The sequence below is a fragment of the Rhinopithecus roxellana genome, chromosome 12 (assembly GCF_007565055.1).
Source record: "Rhinopithecus roxellana isolate Shanxi Qingling chromosome 12, ASM756505v1, whole genome shotgun sequence".
Classification (NCBI taxonomy): domain Eukaryota; kingdom Metazoa; phylum Chordata; class Mammalia; order Primates; family Cercopithecidae; genus Rhinopithecus; species Rhinopithecus roxellana.
Window position 1 is genome coordinate 76,065,080 of NC_044560.1, and position 19,415 is coordinate 76,084,494.

Here is a 19,415-nt window from a genome sequence, read left to right on the forward strand (position 1 = left end):
TTATATTCTAATAAAATCCAGGGCTTAGTTCCCCAACAATGTTGCCACTCCAATACCTCAATATTAGGGGAAACCTCTGGAATAGGACAAAAAGGTAAGGAACTAGGAATAGTCTCATTAATATATACAGTATGATTATAATGAAAACTTCTAGTTACCATAATAACAGTATTGGCAGCCACATGGCTATGATTATAGCGAACAGCCCAAGCTTCATGCGATTTCCGGAGACAATGAGGACTATTTCCCATGCAAATCGGAAGTCCTTCCACTCCAAATTGGTATGTGCTGTTTATTATTCCCATTTCCCATTCTATGTTGTCCTTGTCCATATAGGGGGACTGCATCCAAGTAGTGTCATTGGTGAAAACCTTAAATTCCGCCTCCCCCCAGGCAACTCCCTGATACAAGGGTGGAAAGGGAATATAAGTCCAATATTCATACAAAGCCTCACTAAGGGAAATAAGTCCCCCACTGAGGCACATCCAACAAAGGAAGAGATGAATGCTGAGTCCAGTTTTCTTTTCAACAGGGTTTCAATCGCCTTGTAGGAAACCACTCAGGTCCGCTCCCTGTAAGGACAAGAGCATAGCCCCGTCCCTGTTTTAGAACTTGCCCCTGAGCATACTTACCTTCTTCATTAGGATACCAAACCTTTAAATTGTCGGCGGGGACTATCGCCGAGGGAGGTGAGGAAAGATGAGTTACGGCAGCGGAGTCCTACAATTGTCTCCATTGATTCAAAAAATTTAAGGTAAACAAAACCTTTAAAATCTGATTTCTGGGGGACTCATTTCCCCCTTTTTGTTTTAGCAGTTGAGTTTTGTTTTTTTTTTGTTTTTTTTTTTTTTTTGAGACGGAGTCTGGCTCTGTCGCCCAGGCTGGAGTGCGGTGGCCAGATCTCAGCTCACTGCAAGCTCCGTCTCCCAGGTTCACGCCATTCTCCTGCCTCAGCCTCCCAAGTAGCTGGGACTACAGGTGCCCTCCTCGTCGCCTGGCTAGTTTTTTGTATTCTTTAGTAGAGACAGGGTTTCACCGTATTAGCCAGGATTGTCTCGATCTCCTGACCTTGTGATCCGCCTGTCTCAGCCTCCCAAAGTGCTGGGATTACAGGCTTGAGCCACCGCGCCCGGCCTAGCAGTTGAGTTTTTAAGGTTAAATTTGCGCGCTCAATGATGGCTTGACCTTGACTGTTGCCCAGGATACCGGTGAGATGTTGAATATTGTATTGCTGTAAGAAAACTTGTAACTGCCGGGCGTGGTGGCTCAAGCCTGTAATCCCAGCACTTTGGGAGGCCGAGATGGGCAGATCATGAGGTCAGGAGATCGAGACCATCCTGGCTAACACGGTGAAACCCCGTCTCTACTAAAAAAATACAAAAAACTAGCCGGGCATGGTGGCAGGCGCCTGTAGGTCCCAGCTACTCTCGGGAGGCTGAGGCGAGAGAATGGCATAAACCCGGGAGGCGGAGCTTGCAGTGAGCTGAGATCCGGCCACTGCACTCCAGCCTGAGCGACAGAGTGAGACTCCGTCTCAAAAAAAAAAAAAAAAAAAGAAAACTTGTAACTTACGAGAAACATAGGCAGGGGCATTATCAGTTTTAAGTATTAGAGGAATGCCCATGATGGTGAAACAAGCTAAGAGATGAGTAATAACAGAATCTGCTTTTTCAGATGGCAAAGGAGTTGCCCATTGAAAATGAGAGAAAGTATCAATGGTATGATGAACATACTTTAATCGTCCAAAAGAAGGGACGTGTGTGATGTCCATTTGCCAAATCTGATTAACTTGAGTACCTCACGGATTAACCCCAGGATGGAAAGATGGAATGCTCAAAGGAGCACAAGAAGGACAAGCTCGTTCTCAAATAAGAGAACGAGCTTGTTTACGAGTTAAATGAAATCGTCGTTGAAGGCCAGAACTCTTAGTGTGATGTAGAGCATGTTCTTGTTCTGCAGCCTGTAGGTGGCCGATTAAAAGCGAATCAATCTGAGCATTACCATGAACTAACGGTCCAGGAAGTTGAGAATGAGAACGAAGATGAGTGAAGAATAAAGGAGCTCGACATTGGCTCAAAGTAGAAGACAACAAAGAAAAGAGTTTTTGAAGAGAAGAAGTAGCACAAAGAGGTAGAGTGGCTTGAGAAATATAAGAAGTAACATACACGGCGTATTGAGAATCACTAACAATGTTACAACTGGTGGAAGGGAAATCAAGTAAGACCGTGAGAATAGCAAACAGTTCTCCCTGTTGCACCGAGGGATAAGGATAAACTGTAACTCTAGATTGATGAACACTCCAATATCCAGCTTTACCATTGCTACTAGCATCAGTAAAAAAGGTAGGGCCTTGAACAGGAAATAAAGATATTGGTGAGAAAGGCAACACAGAATGCTGTCTAAAAAATGAAAAGATCAGAGACTTAGGATATTGGGTAGAAAATTGTCCGACAAATGAGGCACAAGCAACTTGCCAAGAATCAGAAGTGGCAAGAAGATAAGTAATCTGACTATGAGTGAATTGAGAGATAGTGAAGGAAGGATCTCCTCCCCAGAGTTGTCGACAGCGATGCCGTCCTTTGGTGATCAATTCAGCTAAACGATCGATATAAGTAGTCAAGCGTTTAGATGTTTTGTTTGATAAAAAAATGCATTCTAACGGCCGATTTGTTTGATGAATCATACCTGTAGGAGAATGTAAAGTATGAAATAAACAAAAGGAAAGGGGAACGTCGGGAAGGATATAGTGTAGATGGGCCTTTTGAAGTTGTTCTACAAGCTGGAGTTCCTGTAAAGCCAAAGGAGTTAAATGACGTGAGCTGTCCAAGTGACTGTCTCCTTCTAGAATAGAAAAAAGATGTTGTAACTGATACGTTGGTATTCCTAAAACAGGACGCATCCAATTAATATCTCCTAAAAGCTTTTGAAAGTCATTTAATGTTTTTAAATGATCGCGTCGAATTTGAATCTTTTGGGGTCAAATATTTTTGTGCTCCCAAGGTATAACCTAAATATTGAATAGGAAAATCTATTTGAATTTTTTCTGGGGCAATGTTAAGTGAGTATAAAGAGAGCTGTGTTTGTAAGGATGTAAAAGTATCTTGCTGCTCTTTCTTGGTGGGTGTGGCAAGAAGAATGTCATCCATATAATGATATAAAAGAACAGAAGGATGACATTTTCGAACAGGATTCAGAGCTCAATGGACAAATTCTTGACACAAGGTAGGGCTGTTTAACATACCTTGAGGTAAAACCGTCCACTGATATTGAGAAAGTGGCTGAGAATTATTAAAAACAGGGACAGAGAAGGCAAAACGCTCACAATCTTTTTGATCCAAAGGAATAGAAGGCTGGGCACGGTGGCTCAAGCCTGTAATCCCAGCACTTTGGGAGGCCGAGACGGGTGGATCACGAGGTCAGGAGATCAAGACCATCCTGGCTAACCCGGTGAAACCCCGTCTCTACTAAAAAAAAATATAAAAAACTAGCCAGGCGAGGTGGCGAGCGCCTGTAGTTCCAGCTACTCGGGAGGCTGAGGCAGGAGAATGGCGTGAACCCGGGAGGCGGAGCTTGCAGTGAGCTGAGATCTGGCCACTGCACTCCAGGCTGGGTGACAGAGCGAGACTCCGCCTCAGAAAAAAAAAAAAAAGGAATAGAAAAAAAACAATCTTTTAAATCAATAACCATAAGTAACCAATCTTGAGGAATCATAGAAGGGTTAGGAAGGCCAGGTTGTAAGGATCCCATGGGTTGAATACATGCATTAATAGCACGAAGATCTGTCAATAGTCTCCATTTACTGTTTTTTTTCTTAATCATAAAGACAGGGGAATTCCATGGACAAGTACTAGGTTCTATATGACCTAGGGATAATTGTTCCTGAACCAAGTTTTCCAAGGCCTCCAGCTTCTCACGTGTTAAAGGCCACTGTTCAACCCATACAGGAATATTAGTTTTCCATGTCAAGGGAAGGGCTTGAGGCTGCTGAACAGTGGCTACATGTTTAAAGATTTTTCAAGGGGATTGTAGCCCATGCAGAACATCATATTCTTGGCAGAATTAGATGTTTGGATGAACGGAGGCAAGATGGCGCACTTCCGGGTTCTTCATCCCCCAACTTTTCCCGCACGCGCGAAAATCCAGCCGGCGACCCGGGAAGGTGCAGACCAACTAGGCATGCGCCAGGTGATGTCAATCTGAAGAGACCAAGATTTACCTGGTCGCACCTGCGGAACGCCCCCGGACACGCCCGTGCCCCGCCTATCGCCCTCCCACTCCTAGAAAAGCCGCTCCGGAGGATCGCCACACGCGGACTTCCCAGCTTCCCCACTGCGGTCGGTTCCCCACTGCGGTCGGTTCCCCACTGTGGTCGGGACTGTTGGAACTCCGTCCGAGAGCTGTACGGGTGACTCTGGGGGCCCCTTTTGTCGGGGACCAACAGACCTCTCCCTACCCACCTTCTTCCCTTGAAGCTAGGTGACCAAAATAAACTTGCAGTTTTGCTCCTACCCTTGCCTAGTCGCTGGTTCTTTTGTACCCGCTCTGGTGGTCTTAGAAAAACAAAACATTAGAGACATGAGGAATAGAAACAAAAGCTCCAAATTGTTGGAATAAATCTCGTCCCCATAAATTTAGGGCAATAGGAACAATATAAAACTGAACTTGGGCCACTTGACCATCCGGCCCTCGGCAATTTAAGGATTGAGAACTTTGATACACCTCAGAGGCGGAACCTAATCCTGTAAGAGAAACAGCAACAGGCTGTTTGGGCCACTGCAAAGGCCATTGATCAGAGGCAATAATGGAAACGTCAGCTCCAGTGTCGACCAAGCCCTGAAAAATTTGTCCCTCTACTTCGAGGGGAAACAAGGGTTTTTGTTGAGTTACTAAAGTTTCCCAAAAAATATGTTTACCTGTGCTTCCAAAACCTCCGGTTCTTTCTTGCCTCCATGAAGGAAACTGAAAATAGGGTAGTACAAGGAGTTGTGCAATTCGCTGCCCCTCTTTCAGGGATATAGGTTTATGAGCCTGAGCCATAATTTGAATTTCCCCTTTATAATCAGAATCTATAACACCCAAATGAACTTGTAAACCCTGTAAAATGCTACTACTGCGTCCTATAAGCAATCCAACAGTATGTGGAGGTAATGGCCCAAAAACACCTGTAGCCAATTTAACAACTCCCATTTCTGGGGTGAGTTCAACAGCCTGTAAAACCGCCACATCAGCAGTGGCGCTACCGGAAGTAGCAGAGAAAAGCTGAGCTAATGAAAATTGGGGGTTAACATTGGCTGACTGGCCTGCTGATGCTGGACCCCTGAGCTGACTGGAAATTGCAAATGAGGAGGGCTTTTATTGTTGTTGAGGCCCCAAGCTGAAGGGCCCCTCTGCAAGTTTCCTGATCCGGAGGTGAGAGAATTACCGTTTTTGTCCACTTGAGAGTGACATTCATTAGCCCAGTGTCGCCCTTTGCTGCAACGACAACAAGGCTCAGTAGGAAGCCTTTTAAATTCTACTTTGGTGGAGTCACTCCTATTAGATAACTTACGGCACTCCTTTTTTTTTTTTTTTTTTTTTTTTTTTCTTTTTTTTTTGAGACGGAGTCTTGCTCTGTCGCCCAGGTTGGAGTGCAGTGGCCGGATCTCAGCTCACTGCAGGCTCCGCCTCCCGGGTTCACGACATTCTCCTGCCTCAGCCTCCCGAGTAGCTGGGACTACAGGCGCCGCCACCTCGCCCGGCTAGTTTTTGTATTTTTTGTAGAGACGGGGTTTCACCGTGTTCACCAGGATGGTCTCGAACTCCTGACCTCGTGATCCGCCCGTCTTGGCCTCCCAAAGTGCTGGGATTACAGGCTTGAGCCACCGCGCCCGGCCTTTTTTTTTTTTTTTTAAGATGGAGTCTCGCTCTGTCACCCGGGCTGGAGTGCAGTGGCCGGATCTCAGCTCACTGCACGCTCCGCCTTCCGGGTTTACGCCATTCTCCTGCCTCAGCCTCCCGAGTAGCTGGAACTACAGATGCCCGCCCCCTCGCCCGGCTAGCTTTTTGTATTTTTTTTAGTAGAGACGGGGTTTCAGCATGTTAGCCAGGATGGTCTCGATCTCCTGACCTCGTGATCCGCCCGTCTCGGCCTCCCAAAGTGCTGGGATTACAGGCTTGAGCCACCGCGCCCGGCCACAAACTCCCTTTTTTCCCATGAATGCCTTAGATAAAGCTCCAGCAAACAACTGAGCGTTGTAGGCAGCCCCTCCCACTCCTGCACAGGCTCTAATAAAATCTTCTATTTGTAAGTTTCCAGCAGCCTTTAGAGGACGCAACAACCTCTGACATTCCTGATTAGCATTCTCAAAAGCTAGTGTAGTTACCAGGATTTGGCCTGCAGGCCCACTACCCACAGTCTTTATTACAGCATCTTGGAGCCGAGCCACAAAATCAGGATAAGGTTCATTTGCGCCCTGCAAAATCTTAACAAAAGACAAGGCAGTTTTTCCTGATGGTTCTACTTTACACCAAGCCTTTAAAAAAAGTGCTTTAACTTGTGATAATGCCACGTCCTCAAGGCCAGATTGAGCCGCTATGGTAGCAAACTGACCAGTGCCTGTTAATTGCTCCTCTGTAGGTCCTGGAGGATTTCTAGCGGCATTGTGGTGGGCCTGCTCTTTGGCATCTTCCAGCCACCAACTGGGTAGCTGAAGCCACTGAGAGTGGTCCAAAACAGCCTTCCCCAAAGTCTCCCAATCAAGAGGCAAAAACAAATTCTCAGAGGAGAAAGAATCTAGAAGCCCCATGACAAAAGGAGATTGAGGGCCATAATTAGCAACAGCTGCCTTCATTTCCTTAAGAAATTTAAATTGAAGAACATTATACTGCACATTTATACCCCCTTGAGAAAATTGGTCATTAGGACCAAAAGTTTGCCTAATAATGGGGAACAATTGTAGAGGATCCTCATCCTCTTGAGAATCCAATACCTTAATTACAGCTTTAGCAGTAGAAGCGGGAACAGCAAAAACCGTGCCTGAACGAGGCAGCATTTCCACCGGCAGTGGTGGTGGTGGAAAACTATCCTCCTCCTCCGCCTTACGTACTGATGGGGGTGGATGAACCATGGGAAAAGTAAAAACAGGAGTGGGTGGAGGAGAAGGTTGAGGGGGAGATAACTGCAATTGTAAAATTTGTTGTAACAATTGAACAACTGGCTGAAGCTCCTTTTGAATTTCTGATTCCTTTTCATGAGACACATTATCACACAAAGGACCTTCTCCTTCAGTTACAGAATTATCTAAAGGAGGGGAAATGGCTATCGGAGATTTCAGAGACTCCTCATCCCCACCTTCCCCCTTTTCCGAGTCTGTCTCTAAGAGCTCCAAAGCCTGAGTAATAGAGGCACAAAGGGCCCACAAAGGTGCTGACATTACATCATCGCACTGATGCGCTTGACGAAGGGTCTTAACAACCTGTTGCCACTCTCGCTTATTTAATTGTACTTCAGTTTGATATTGAAACCAAGAGTTGTTCTACATGAGCAAACAATTTCCGCAAAGTTCTCTCTTTTGCATCAACCCCAATCGAAAGTAAAAGCCCTTGTAATAATCTTAAATATTCTGAGGCCAAGGAACTGGAATTCCCCATAATGAAAGCTTAAGAAGGTTCCCCTTAACAATTCCCAGGTTTTACCCACTCCTAGGGGGTTCCCCTTCTTGTTCCCCACTACTCACCCTGCGCACCCTGCTCGCTGCGCCACTTATTGGGGACCGTGCCGGGGGTGGTGGAGAATGAACAGACACAAGAGACAAAGACAAACAGAGAACATGGCGGCTGCGCCTAGAGCCTCCGCCTCACTTTATTTATACTCCATAAATTCCACGTCAGCAAAAATAACACAATGCAAAACAAACTTTCTGCACCCAGATATAACCTTCTGCTTAGTTCCTTGTCTCTAAGTTCTTTCTTATTTTGTCTGCCTTCTTGGCGCCTACTAGAGTTCATTAAAAGTTCAACTAGAGATACTGTCCTTGACTACTGGAGTTCATTGAAAGTGCAACTAGCTAGAGATACTGTCCTTGAGCCTTATCTATTCTTAGCATATTATTTTCAATGGCCCCTGCAGCATCCATGTATGAAGTTCAAGACCTCATCAGTACACCGTGTCTTTGTGTGAATGCAATAATCCTAATAATTGGGGAGGTGTATATACAAGAAAAACAGTCTCACCTGTGTGCTGGGCCCTGTGATGACACTCTCTGTATCACCTGAGGGCTTTATACAGTATGTGAGGGAGTGGAAATTCTCTATGACCTTCCTACAAAAAGGAGACCCAAGATCTTACCCATTTCTCTAAGCTTAGTTATAAGAGACAGTATCTCTCCTGGTGACTGGTATGAGAGTCACTATTGCACCTGTAAGCCAGGCCAAGATGTATGATGCAATCCTATTTGTCAGTAGACAGTGAGGAGGATGGTCACATCACCTGAGTGCTGGGAAAGGGTTATGTCACAATCATTTTTGAGGCCAGGAACCAGGGATAAAAGAAACATCACCTTAGTACTAGGCCAAGGGATATGTTCCACTGTTTTCTGTGGGCAAGGTGCAGGCAAAAGAAACTCATGACCTTCTTGCTGGGCCCAGTGATATGTCACAATTTTCCCTGTGGGCAAAGTGGAGGGTAAAAACGAGGGTCATATATCTTAGGTCATGAATACAGAGATACATCACAAGGCCTCCTGTGAGCAGACCACAGGTAGCAATCACCAATTTCCTAGGTGTTGGAGCCCACAATATGTCGAAATACACAATGTATGCAGGGCCCAGACAGGAGAGAAGAGTCACATAACTTAGGTACTGAGCCTAGCAATACATCCCAATTTCTTCCTGGACAGAACCCAAAAGATATAACAATCTTGTTACCCAGGTGTTGGGTCTAGCTATATGTCAAAATATTTCCTGAAGGGAGAGATCAGGGAGGAGTGCAATCTCACCTACGTGAGAAGCCCAGAGATGTTGCCAATTCTGTGTAAGTTTCAGGAATAAGAGAAGAGTCAGCTATCCTAGAAACTAGGCTAGATTATATGTTACAATTACCCTAGTGGGCAGGACTCTCATGAGAAGACAGTCACATCATGTAGCTGATGAACTAAACAATGCATCACAATTCCCACTGTGTACCGGTCCCAGAAAGAAGAGGAGAGTCCCATCATCTAGGTGATGGTCCCAGAAATATGGCATATGCATCCTATGGGCAAGTAACAGGCAGAAGTATCTCAGCATCTCTGTGGTAGGCCCGGTAGTAAGTTACTCTCCCTTCTATGGGTATGATCCAGGCAGAAGAAGTCACATCACCTAGGTGCTGGACCCAGAGATACATCACAATATGTTTTGTGGGAAAAGACCAGGTAAAAGAAGAGACTCACATCAAACAGTTGATGGGTCTAGAGATATGTTACAATCTGTCTGTGGGCAGGGTCTGGGCAGGAGACTCTGTCACTGTGGTCCTGGGCACAGCACTACATAAAAATGCTTTATTTTGGAAGAGCCAAGACAGAAGAATATCACCTGTCTGTTAGCCCAGGGACATGCCCAAAATATCCCCTTGGTTTCAAACCAAACCTTGAAAGAAGAGTAGAGTAACGTCAGCTACGTGATGGTCCCAATTATTTGTCAAAATTCTTCTTTTTTTTTTTTTTTTTTGAGACGGAGTCTCGCTCTGTCGCCCAGGCTGGAGTGCAGTGGCCAGATCTCAGCTCACTGCAAGCTCCGCCTCCCGGGTTCACACCATTCTCCTGCCTCAGCCTCCCAAGTGGCTGGGATTACAGGCGTCCGCCACCTCGCCCGGCTAGTTTTTTTGTATTTTTTAGTAGAGACGGGGTTTCACCGTGTTCGCCAGGACGGTCTCGATCTCCTGACCTCGTGATCCTCCTGTCTCGGCCTCCCAAAGTGCTGAGATTACAGGCTTGAGCCACCGCGCCCACCCGGCAAAATTCTTCTTTTGAGCAGAAATTGGTAGAAGATGATTATCAAAACACAAAGTTGATTGGTGCATAGATATGTCATAAAAACCTTGTAGGCAGGGCCAGGCAAGAGAGTTGCATCACCTGGGTATTGGACTCAGCAACATGGCAAAATGGTCAATATGGGCAGGGCACAGGCAGGGGAGTCACATAACCTGAATGTGGTGCCAAGTGATATGTGACAATGCCCCCTGTGGGCAATGTGAAGTCAGAAGAGACTCACATCACCTGGATGCAAGGCCAAGCAATATGTCACAATGCTCCCTTTTGGCAATGCTAAGGCAGGAGCATGCAGCTGCATCACCTAATTGCTGGTTTCAGTGAAATTTTATAATTTCAGCTGTGGGCTGGGCCCAGGGAGTAGAGTTAAATCACTGAGGTGACGGGCAGAATCTATGTCACAATCACACCTGCAGGAATGTCCAGGTATGAGATTAACAATCCCATACATGTCTAGGTTCTAGGTGTAAGATTCAATAGCTCATGTACACTGGGCCTAAGGAGTCACAATCTAGATGGTCGAATAATCTGTCCATTAGACCCTTAATTCCTCTTGTGGACTGAATCTCCTTAGTGAAGTCACAGCCTCAGAGTTGTGTTGAATCTGTGAGTCACCAACCCACCTGTGAATGGGATCCAGGTATGTCAGTCAATTTTCTAACTTTTGACTACCTCCAAGTCTGAGATTCAGAAGCTCAATCATTGGCTGTTTTCATGAGACAGAATGACAGTCTTTACTGTCGACTGGGTGTGCATATGAGTCTCACAATCTCACCTGTGTGCTAGGCTCTGTTGGAACTCTTTCTGCACCGCCTAAGGGCTTTATAGAGTGCGCATAAAAGTCACAGTCTGCTCTGAGGCCTTTCTGCTTGTATGTACACCCATGATTCTATCTGTGACCCTAAGTTCAGGTGTGAGCATAGTTGGCAGGGTCAGATTAGAGAGTCCTCACTCTCTAGTCGGCAGGGTCTAGATTGGAGAGACTTCACCTGCCTATGCACTGCATTTATTAATGAGTCACCACCTTAATTTTGGCCAAATGTTAATATATGACAGTAACAATTCCAACTTTGAACTGTGTCCACCTGTGAGATTCAGGAGCTCACTAGTTGGTTTTTGCCATGTGTGAGGGTGACAGTCCTAACAGTTGGCAGTTTCTGCATCTTAGAAACAATCTCACCTGTGTGCTAAACCCTGTAAAGACACTCTTTGTGCCACCCAAAAGGTTTACGAAACAAAGATTGGTAAGACTGTTTTTTTTTTTTTTTTTTTTGACTATTACAAAAGTTTATTTAACAAAAAGTCTAATATGAAAATGTATATGACCTAATTTTTACATCATAGTAAAACAGGCCCTATGGAGAGAGGACATGGGTTTCTCTGCTGAACAGCCATTATTTATACTCGTTCCAAGGCTTCTAACATGATGATACTATTTCCTCGAATTACCACCATTCCAATATTGTTCTGTTGCCCACTAGTCGCCATCTCCACACATTCATCTATCACAAGGTTCATAAAGGGATCAAATCCCCGCAATATTCCTTGGACATGTCTGCCACCATTTAATTTCAATGATAACTTCTTGTCCATAAATTTTTTCAACTCAGGAGGGTGAGCTTTGCTCATGGCGTATACTCCGCTGGCTCACAAACGCCTTGGAACAGAATTTTTTTTTTTTTTTTTTGAGAAGGAGCCTCATCTCACTATGTCACCCAGGCTAGAGGGCAATGGCATGGCATCGGTTCACTGCAACCTCTGCCTCCTGGGTTCAAGTGATTCTCCCACCTCAGCCTCTTGAGTAGCTGGGACTATAGGCACATGCCAGCACACCCAGCCAATTTTTGTATTTTGGGTAGAGATTGAGTTTCACTATGTTGGCCAGACTGGTCTCCAACTCCTGACCTCATGATCCACCCACCTTGGCCTCCCAAAGTGCTGGGAATACAGGCATGAGCCACTGTGCCCAGTCAGATTGGTAATTCTTTATGACATTCATACAAAGAGGGGGCCCAGGATCTTACTTGTTTCCCTAGGCTACAATACAAAAGACACTATCTCCCCTATTGGCTGATTCCAGGTATGGGAATCATCATAGCACCTATGAGTTGGGCCAGGATATTTGTCACAATCCCATCTATAAATAGAAAATGAGCAGAAGAGTCACATCACCTGGGTGCTGTATGAGGGATGTCACAATATTTCCTGGAAGCAGAGCACAGGCAGAATAGTCACATAACCTGGTGGCTGAGCCCAGTGATATTTCACAATGCTCCCTGTGGGAAGAGACCTGCCAGAAAAGACACATCACCTGGTTACTGGGTGCAGCGATATGTCACAATCTTCTCTATGTGCAGGCTGCAGGCAGAAAAAGAGTCACATCACTTTGGTGATAGATGCAGACATATGTCACAAGGCCGCCTATGGGCAGGGCTTATTCAGTAGCCTCTGATCCAATCCTATAGGTGTTGGGTCCAGTGACATGTCACAACACCAAAGATATGCATGGCTCAGCAAAACAAAAGATTTATGTCATCTAGGTGCTGGATCCAGTGATATGTCACAATCCTCTTCTTTGGCATGGCTCAGGAAGAAGTAGAGAGTCAAATCACCTAGGTGTTGGAGCAAGCCATATGTCACAATACACAGTAAATGCAGAGCTCATGAAAATAGGAGAGTCAAATCTCTGAGGTGCTGGAAACAGTGGTACATCACGATTTCTCCTTTGTCAGAGCCACATCACCTAGGTACTTGGTCCAGTAATATGTCACAATTCCCTTGAGAGATGAGCCCAGGCAAGAGAATCACACCATTTAGGTGAGAACCCCACAGATGTGTCACTATTTTCTCTGTGAATAGGGCTCAGGGAGAAAAGGATAGTCACATCATTTAAATGATGGGCCCAGAGATAGATTACAATGGCTCCTGGGTACAAAAACCAGGCAGAAGAATTATATCACCTGTGTGCTAGGCCCAGTAATAAGTCACTTCCCCTTGTGTGGGCATGGCTTCAGCAGGAGAGAAGAGTCACATCAACAAGATTCTGGTTCCAGAGTTATGTCACAGTCTCTCCTATTGACAAAGCATGGGTAGGAGAGGAGGGTCAAATGAAGCAGTTGATGGACCCAGAGGTATGTCACAATGCCCCCCATAGGCAGAGTACAAGCAGGTACCTCCCAATTCTTTAGGTGTTATGGCTTAGGTACATGTCACAATACTTAAAAAATGCAGAACCCAGGCCGGGCGCGGTGGCTCAAGCCTGTAATCCCAGCACTTTGGGAGGCCAAGACAGGTGGATCACGAGGTCAGGAGATCGAGACCATCCTGGCTAACACTGTGAAACCCCGTCTCTACCAAAAAATACAAAAATCTAGCCGGGCAAGGTGGTGGGCGCCTGTAGTCCCAGCTACGCAGGAGGCTGAGGCAGGAGAATGGCATAAACCCGGGAGGCAGAGCTTGCAGTGAGCTGAGATCTGGCCACTGCACTCCCGCCCGGGCGACAGAGCGAGACTCCGTCTCAAAAAAAAAAAAAAAAAAAAAAAAATTACAGAACCCAGGAAATAAAACAGAGTCACATCACCTAGGTGCTAGGTTCAGTGATATGTCACAATCCCTAATTCAAGAGGGCTCAGGGAAATAAAAAGAGTCACATAACCAAGGTGATAAATGTAAAGATATGTCATAATACTCCTGTGGGCAGAGTCCATTTAGGAGTCACATTACCTTGATGTTGGACCCAGTCATATATCACAATACATGGCATATCCAGGGCTCAAGCAGGGAAGAAAAATCACATCATTTAGTTAATGCATTTAATGATATGTCACAATCACTTGTTTTTGCAGAGCCCAGACAGAAAAGAAGAGTCACATCTCCTAGTTGATGGATGCAGAGATAAGGCAAAAGGCTCCTTGTGGGCAGGACCCAGGCAGAAGGCTCTCACGCCCTAGGTGTTTGTCTCAGACATATGTCACACTACCAAATATAAGCAGGGCCCAGGCAAACAAGGAGTTTAGTGATATGTTACAATCCCCACTCTTGGCAGGGACAGGACGCCACACACACAAACAAAGGCACATCACCTAGGTGATTAAAAAAACAACAAAAAAAAGTTATGTCATAATACCCCCTGTAGGGAGGGCCCATGCAGAAGAGTCTTATTACCTAGGTTTTAGACCCAGTTATTTGTCACAATACACAATTTATGCAAGACTCAGACAAAAGAGGAAAGTCACATAACCTAGGTGCTAGGTTCAGTGATACATTATAATCTCTCCTTGGGTACAGTCCAAGCAGTAGAAAAGAGTTACATTAACTGGGTACTTGGACCAGGAATTTGCCACAATACCTCCTGAGGAAAGAGTCCAGGAAGGGGAGTCACATCACCTAACTGAGGGGCTCAAAGATATATTTCCCAGAGCTCCTTGTGGGTAGAGCTGAGGATAATCAAAAGAGTGACACACCCTAGGGGCTGGGCCCAGCTATATGTCACAACTACCCTAGGTGCAAGTCTCTGGTATGAGGAAGAGTCACATCACGTAGGTGCTGGGCCAAGCAGTATGTTACAATCCCCACTGTAGGAAGGTCTCAGGAAATTAGAAGAGTCACATTTTCTGGTTGATCGGCACAGGAACATATCACAATTACCCTAGACTGAAGTGTTACATCACCTGTGTGTGAAGTCCAGTGATAAGCCACTCTTCCTTTTGTGTACAGGGTTTAAGCAAAAGATGAAAGTCACATCACCTAGCCACTGGGCTTACAGATTTGTCTCAAGCCCTCCTATGGTCAAAGCCTATTTATTTATTTATTTATTTATTTATTTTTGAGACGGAGTCTCGCTCTGTCACCCAGGCTGGAATGCTGTGGCCGGATCTCAGCTCACTGCAAGCTCCGCCTCCTGGGTTCACGCCATTCTCCTGCCTCAGCCTCCCGGGTAGCTGGGACCACAGGCGCCGCCACCTCTCCCGGCTCGTTTTTTGTAGTTTTTAGTAGAGACGGGGTTTCACCGTGTTAGCCAAGATGGTCTCGAGAAAAAAGATGCAACCCCTACATAATAGATGCAGAGAAAACACAATAAACCCCTCCTAGTCAGGGTCAAGGTAAAAGTCTCTTATCTCCTAGGTGTTGAACCCAGCAATATGTCACAATACCAAAAATATGCAAGGTCCAGGTAAAAGAGGAGAGTCACATCACTGAGGTGCTGGGTCCAGTGATAAGTCACTATTATTCTTTCTGGCAGAGACCGGCAGAAAATGTGAGTCACATCACCTAGGTGACTAACGACATGATAGGTAATAATGTCCCTGGGGGTGGAGCCCATACAGGAGAATCACATAACTTAGACATTGCACCCAGACACATGTCACAATAGCAATGTATATATAGCCAAGGCAGAAGAGGAGAGTCACACAACCTAGGTGCTGGGCCCAGTGATAAAGCAGTTTCTTACTGGGCAGAGCGCAAGTGATAGAGAAGAGTCATATCACCTAGTTGCTTGGTCTAAAAATATGTAACAATACCCCCTGAGGAGCGGGCTCAGGCAGGAGAGTCACATCCCCTAGGTGATGAGCTCAGAGATATGTCACAATGCCTTCAGGTGAGTAGGGCTCAGGAAGAAAAGAAAAATTACATAAACTAGGTCCAGGGCCCAGCCATATGTAATGATAACCCCAGTGGGGAGCACCCAGGCATGACAATAGAGCCACATCACATAGGAGCTGGCTCAAGCAATATGTAGCAATCTCCACTGTGGACAGGGCTAAAAAAAGAATGAACACATCAGTCATCAACCATGTGATGAACTCAGAAATACGTCAAAATTATTCCTGTGAGCAAAGACCAGGCAGAAGGATTACATCACGTGTGCTGGGCTTAGTAATAAGTCACTCTCTCCTCTGTGGGCATGGTTCAGGCAAAAGAAAAAAGTCACATTATCTAGGTGCTGGGGCCAGAGTGATGCCACAATCTCTTCTATGGAGAAAGCCCAGGAAAAAGAGAAGAGTCACGTCAAATGGTTTATGGACCCAGAGATATGTCACAATGCCCCTTGTTAATAGGGTCCAGGCAGAAGACTCATATCTTCTTCGTGCTGGGATCAGCAGTATTTCCAATGTTTTTGAGAGCGGGACCAAGGAAAGAGAGTAACATAACCTTGGTGTTGGGCCCAATGATACATCACAATGTCCCCTGTGGGCAAAACCTAGAAAAAAGAGAGGAATCACATTATCTAGGTGCTGGACCCGGCAGTCTGCTTCAATACCCTCTGTAAGCAGGTACTAGGCAGGAAAGGAGAGTCACATCACTGATGTGATGGGCACAGTGATATGCCAGAATACTCTCTGTAGGCAAGGCCTAGGCAAGAGAGTTACATCACCTGGGTGTTACACTCAGCAATATGTCACAATGGCCCATGTAAGGCACAAGCAGGAGAGCCACATAACCTGGATATTGGGTGCAGTGATATGTCATAGTGCTCCCTATGGGCAGCGCCAAGTCAGGAGAATAGATTCCCATCACCTAGGTCCTGGGTTCAGTGATGTGTCACAATCCTATCTGTGGCCTGAGCCCAGGCAGGAGAGTCAAATCACTCAAGTGCTGGACAAAGGCATATGTCACAATCACAGCTGCAGGAAGGTACATGAATGAGATGAACAATCCTGCACATGTCCAGGAGTCACAATCTCAACCATGGACTCTATTTCTGCATGAGAGCTTCTATCTGTCCTGCACACTGGGTCTCCTTAGTGGAGTCAAAGTCTCTTAGGTTTCAGGTGTCCTGAATCGTGGTCTGAGAGTCACCAACTCACCTGTGGACTGGATTCAAGGATGAAAGTCAATTTTCCAACTTTTGAAATGTTTTTTGGTGTGGAAATTCAGAATCTCAACAGTGGGCTGTGTTCATGTGGAATGATGGCAATCATTAGTGTTGGCTGGGTGTGGATACGATGTCACAATCTCACCTGTATGCTGAGGTCGATTAGGACATTCTCTGTACTACTTCAAGGCCTTATACTGCCTACATAAGAGTCATGATCCGGCCTGAGACCTTTATGCCCATATGGACCCATATTTGTACCTTTGACCTTAAGTCCAGGTATAGGAGTCAACACGTCTCCAGTTGGCTTAGCCCAGATAACAGATTACTTAACTGCCTATGAGCTGGGTTTAGAAATGTTTCGCCATTTCGGTCGGGTGCGGTGGCTCATGCCTATAATCACAGCACTTTGGGAGGCCGAGGCGGGCGGGTCAACTAAGGTTGGAAGTTCACGACCAGCCTGACCAACATGGAGAAACCCCATCTCTACTAAAAATACAAAATTAGCCGGGTGTGATGGTGCATGCCTGTGATCCCAGCTACTTGGGAGGCTGAGGCGGGAGAATCGCTTGAACCCGGGAGGTGGAGGTTGTGATGAGCCAAGATTGCGCCATGGCACTCCAGCCTGGGCAACAAGAGCGAAACTCCATCTCAAAAACAAAACAAAAAAAACAAAACAAAAGAAATGTTTTGCCATTTCAACCCTGGCCTGATGTTCACATATGACATATTTTGAATGCAGCTGTGGACTGTATCCACTTATGAAATGGAGGACCTCACCAGTTAGCTCTGTTCATGGCCTTCCTGGTTTACACCATTCTCCTGCCTCAGCCTCCCGAGTAGCTGGGACTACAGGCGCCGCCACCTCGCCCGGCTCGTTTTTTGTATTTTTAGTAGAGACGGGGTTTCACCATGTTAGCCAGGATAGTGTCGATCTCCTGACCTCGTGATCCGCCCCTCTCGGCCTCCCAAAGTGCTGGGATTACAGGCTTGAGCCACTGCGCCCGGCCAAATTTCTTTTCTTTTTTTTTTTTTTTTTGAGACGGAGTCTCGCTCTGTCACCCAGGCTGGAGTGCTGTGGCCTGATCTCAGCTCACTGCAAGCTCCACCTCCCGGGTTCACGCCATTCTCCTGTCTCAGCCTCCCGGGTAGCTGGGACTACAGGCGCTGCCACGTCGCCCGGCTCGTTTTTTGTAGTTTTTAGTAGAGACGGGGTTTCACCGTGTTAGCCAGGATGGTCTCGATCTCCTGACCTCGTGATCCGCCCATCTCGGCCTCCCAAAGTGCTGGGATTACAGGCTTGAGCCACCGTGCCCGGCCTGGATCTTAGTTTTTAAAATTACCTAATTCCTTTATTAAAAGTATGTCTCTTAATTGGAAACCTCCTTTTATATACATGTTTAAATAATTTTCTGATACAGAAAGACTTAATGTTATTTTATTGTTTTATTTGATTGTTGTACCTTTGTCTCTAACTTTCTCTCTTTGTGTCTTCCTTTGTGTCATTTTGACTTTTATACTGACATGTGTCAGGCCTTTGAGCCCAAGCCAAGCCATCGCATCCCTTGTGACTTGCAGGTATACACCCAGACGGCCTGAAGTAACTGAAGAATCACAAAAGTGCAAATGTCCTGCCTCGCCTTAACTGATGAGATTCCACCACAAAAGAAATGAAAATGGCGGGTCCTTGCCTTAAGCGATGATATCTTCTGAAATTCCTTTTCCTGGCTCATCCTGGCTCAAAAAGCTCCCCCACTGAGCACCTTATGACTCCCACTCCTCCCCCTTTGACTGGAATTTTCCTTTACCTACCCAAATCCTATAAAATGGCCCCACACTTATCTCCTTTTGCTGACTCTCCTTTCAGATTCAGCCCGCCTGCACCCACGTGATTAAAAAGCTTTATTGTTCACACAAAGCCTGTTTGGTGGTCTCTTCACACGGACACGCATGACAATATGCTTTTAATTTTTTCTTACTTTGTTTTGCTTATCTATACAGATTTTTGTGTGTGTGTGTGGTACCTTGTGGTACTTTGGAAATTACATAAAACCTCTAAAAGATATAACAATACATTTTAATCTGGTAGAAGATGAACTTAAGTTGCATACAAAGATTTTACTCTCAAAATTTTAATAATTTTCTACATTTTAAAAAAGTATAGACAATACTTAAAAATGTTTCTGCACTGTTGCGGGAAGTCAGGGACCCCGAACGGAGGGACTGACTGAAGCCGCGGCAGAAGAACATAAATTGTCAAGATTTCATGGACATTTATTAGTTCCCCAAATTAATACTTTTATAATTTCTTTTTTTTTTTTTTTTTTTTTTTTTTTGAGACAGAGTCTCGCTCTGTCGCCCAGGCTGGAGTGCAGTGGCGGGATCTCAGCTCACTGCAAGCTCCACCTCCCAGGTTCCCGCTATTCTCCTGCCTCAGCCTCCCAAGTAGCTGGGACTACAGGCACCCGCCACCTCGCCCGGCTAGTTTTTTTGTATTTTTAGTAGAGACGGGGTTTCACCATGTTAGCCAGGATGGTCTCGATCTCCTGACCTCGTGATCCGCCCGTCTCGGCCTCCCAAAGTGCTGGGATTAC

The 19,415-nt window shown here is 45.7% G+C and overlaps 1 protein-coding gene across 1 annotated transcript; it reads right to left on the reverse strand.

The window, feature by feature from the left end:
* Nucleotides 1-11,257: 11,257 nt before the first annotated feature.
* Nucleotides 11,258-11,633, reverse strand: LOC115900789 (small nuclear ribonucleoprotein G). The gene has a single exon (XM_030942597.1). The coding sequence runs from the start codon at nt 11,631-11,633 to the stop codon at nt 11,403-11,405; it is 231 nt and encodes a 76-aa protein (XP_030798457.1). The 3' UTR covers nt 11,258-11,402.
* Nucleotides 11,634-19,415: the final 7,782 nt, after the last annotated feature.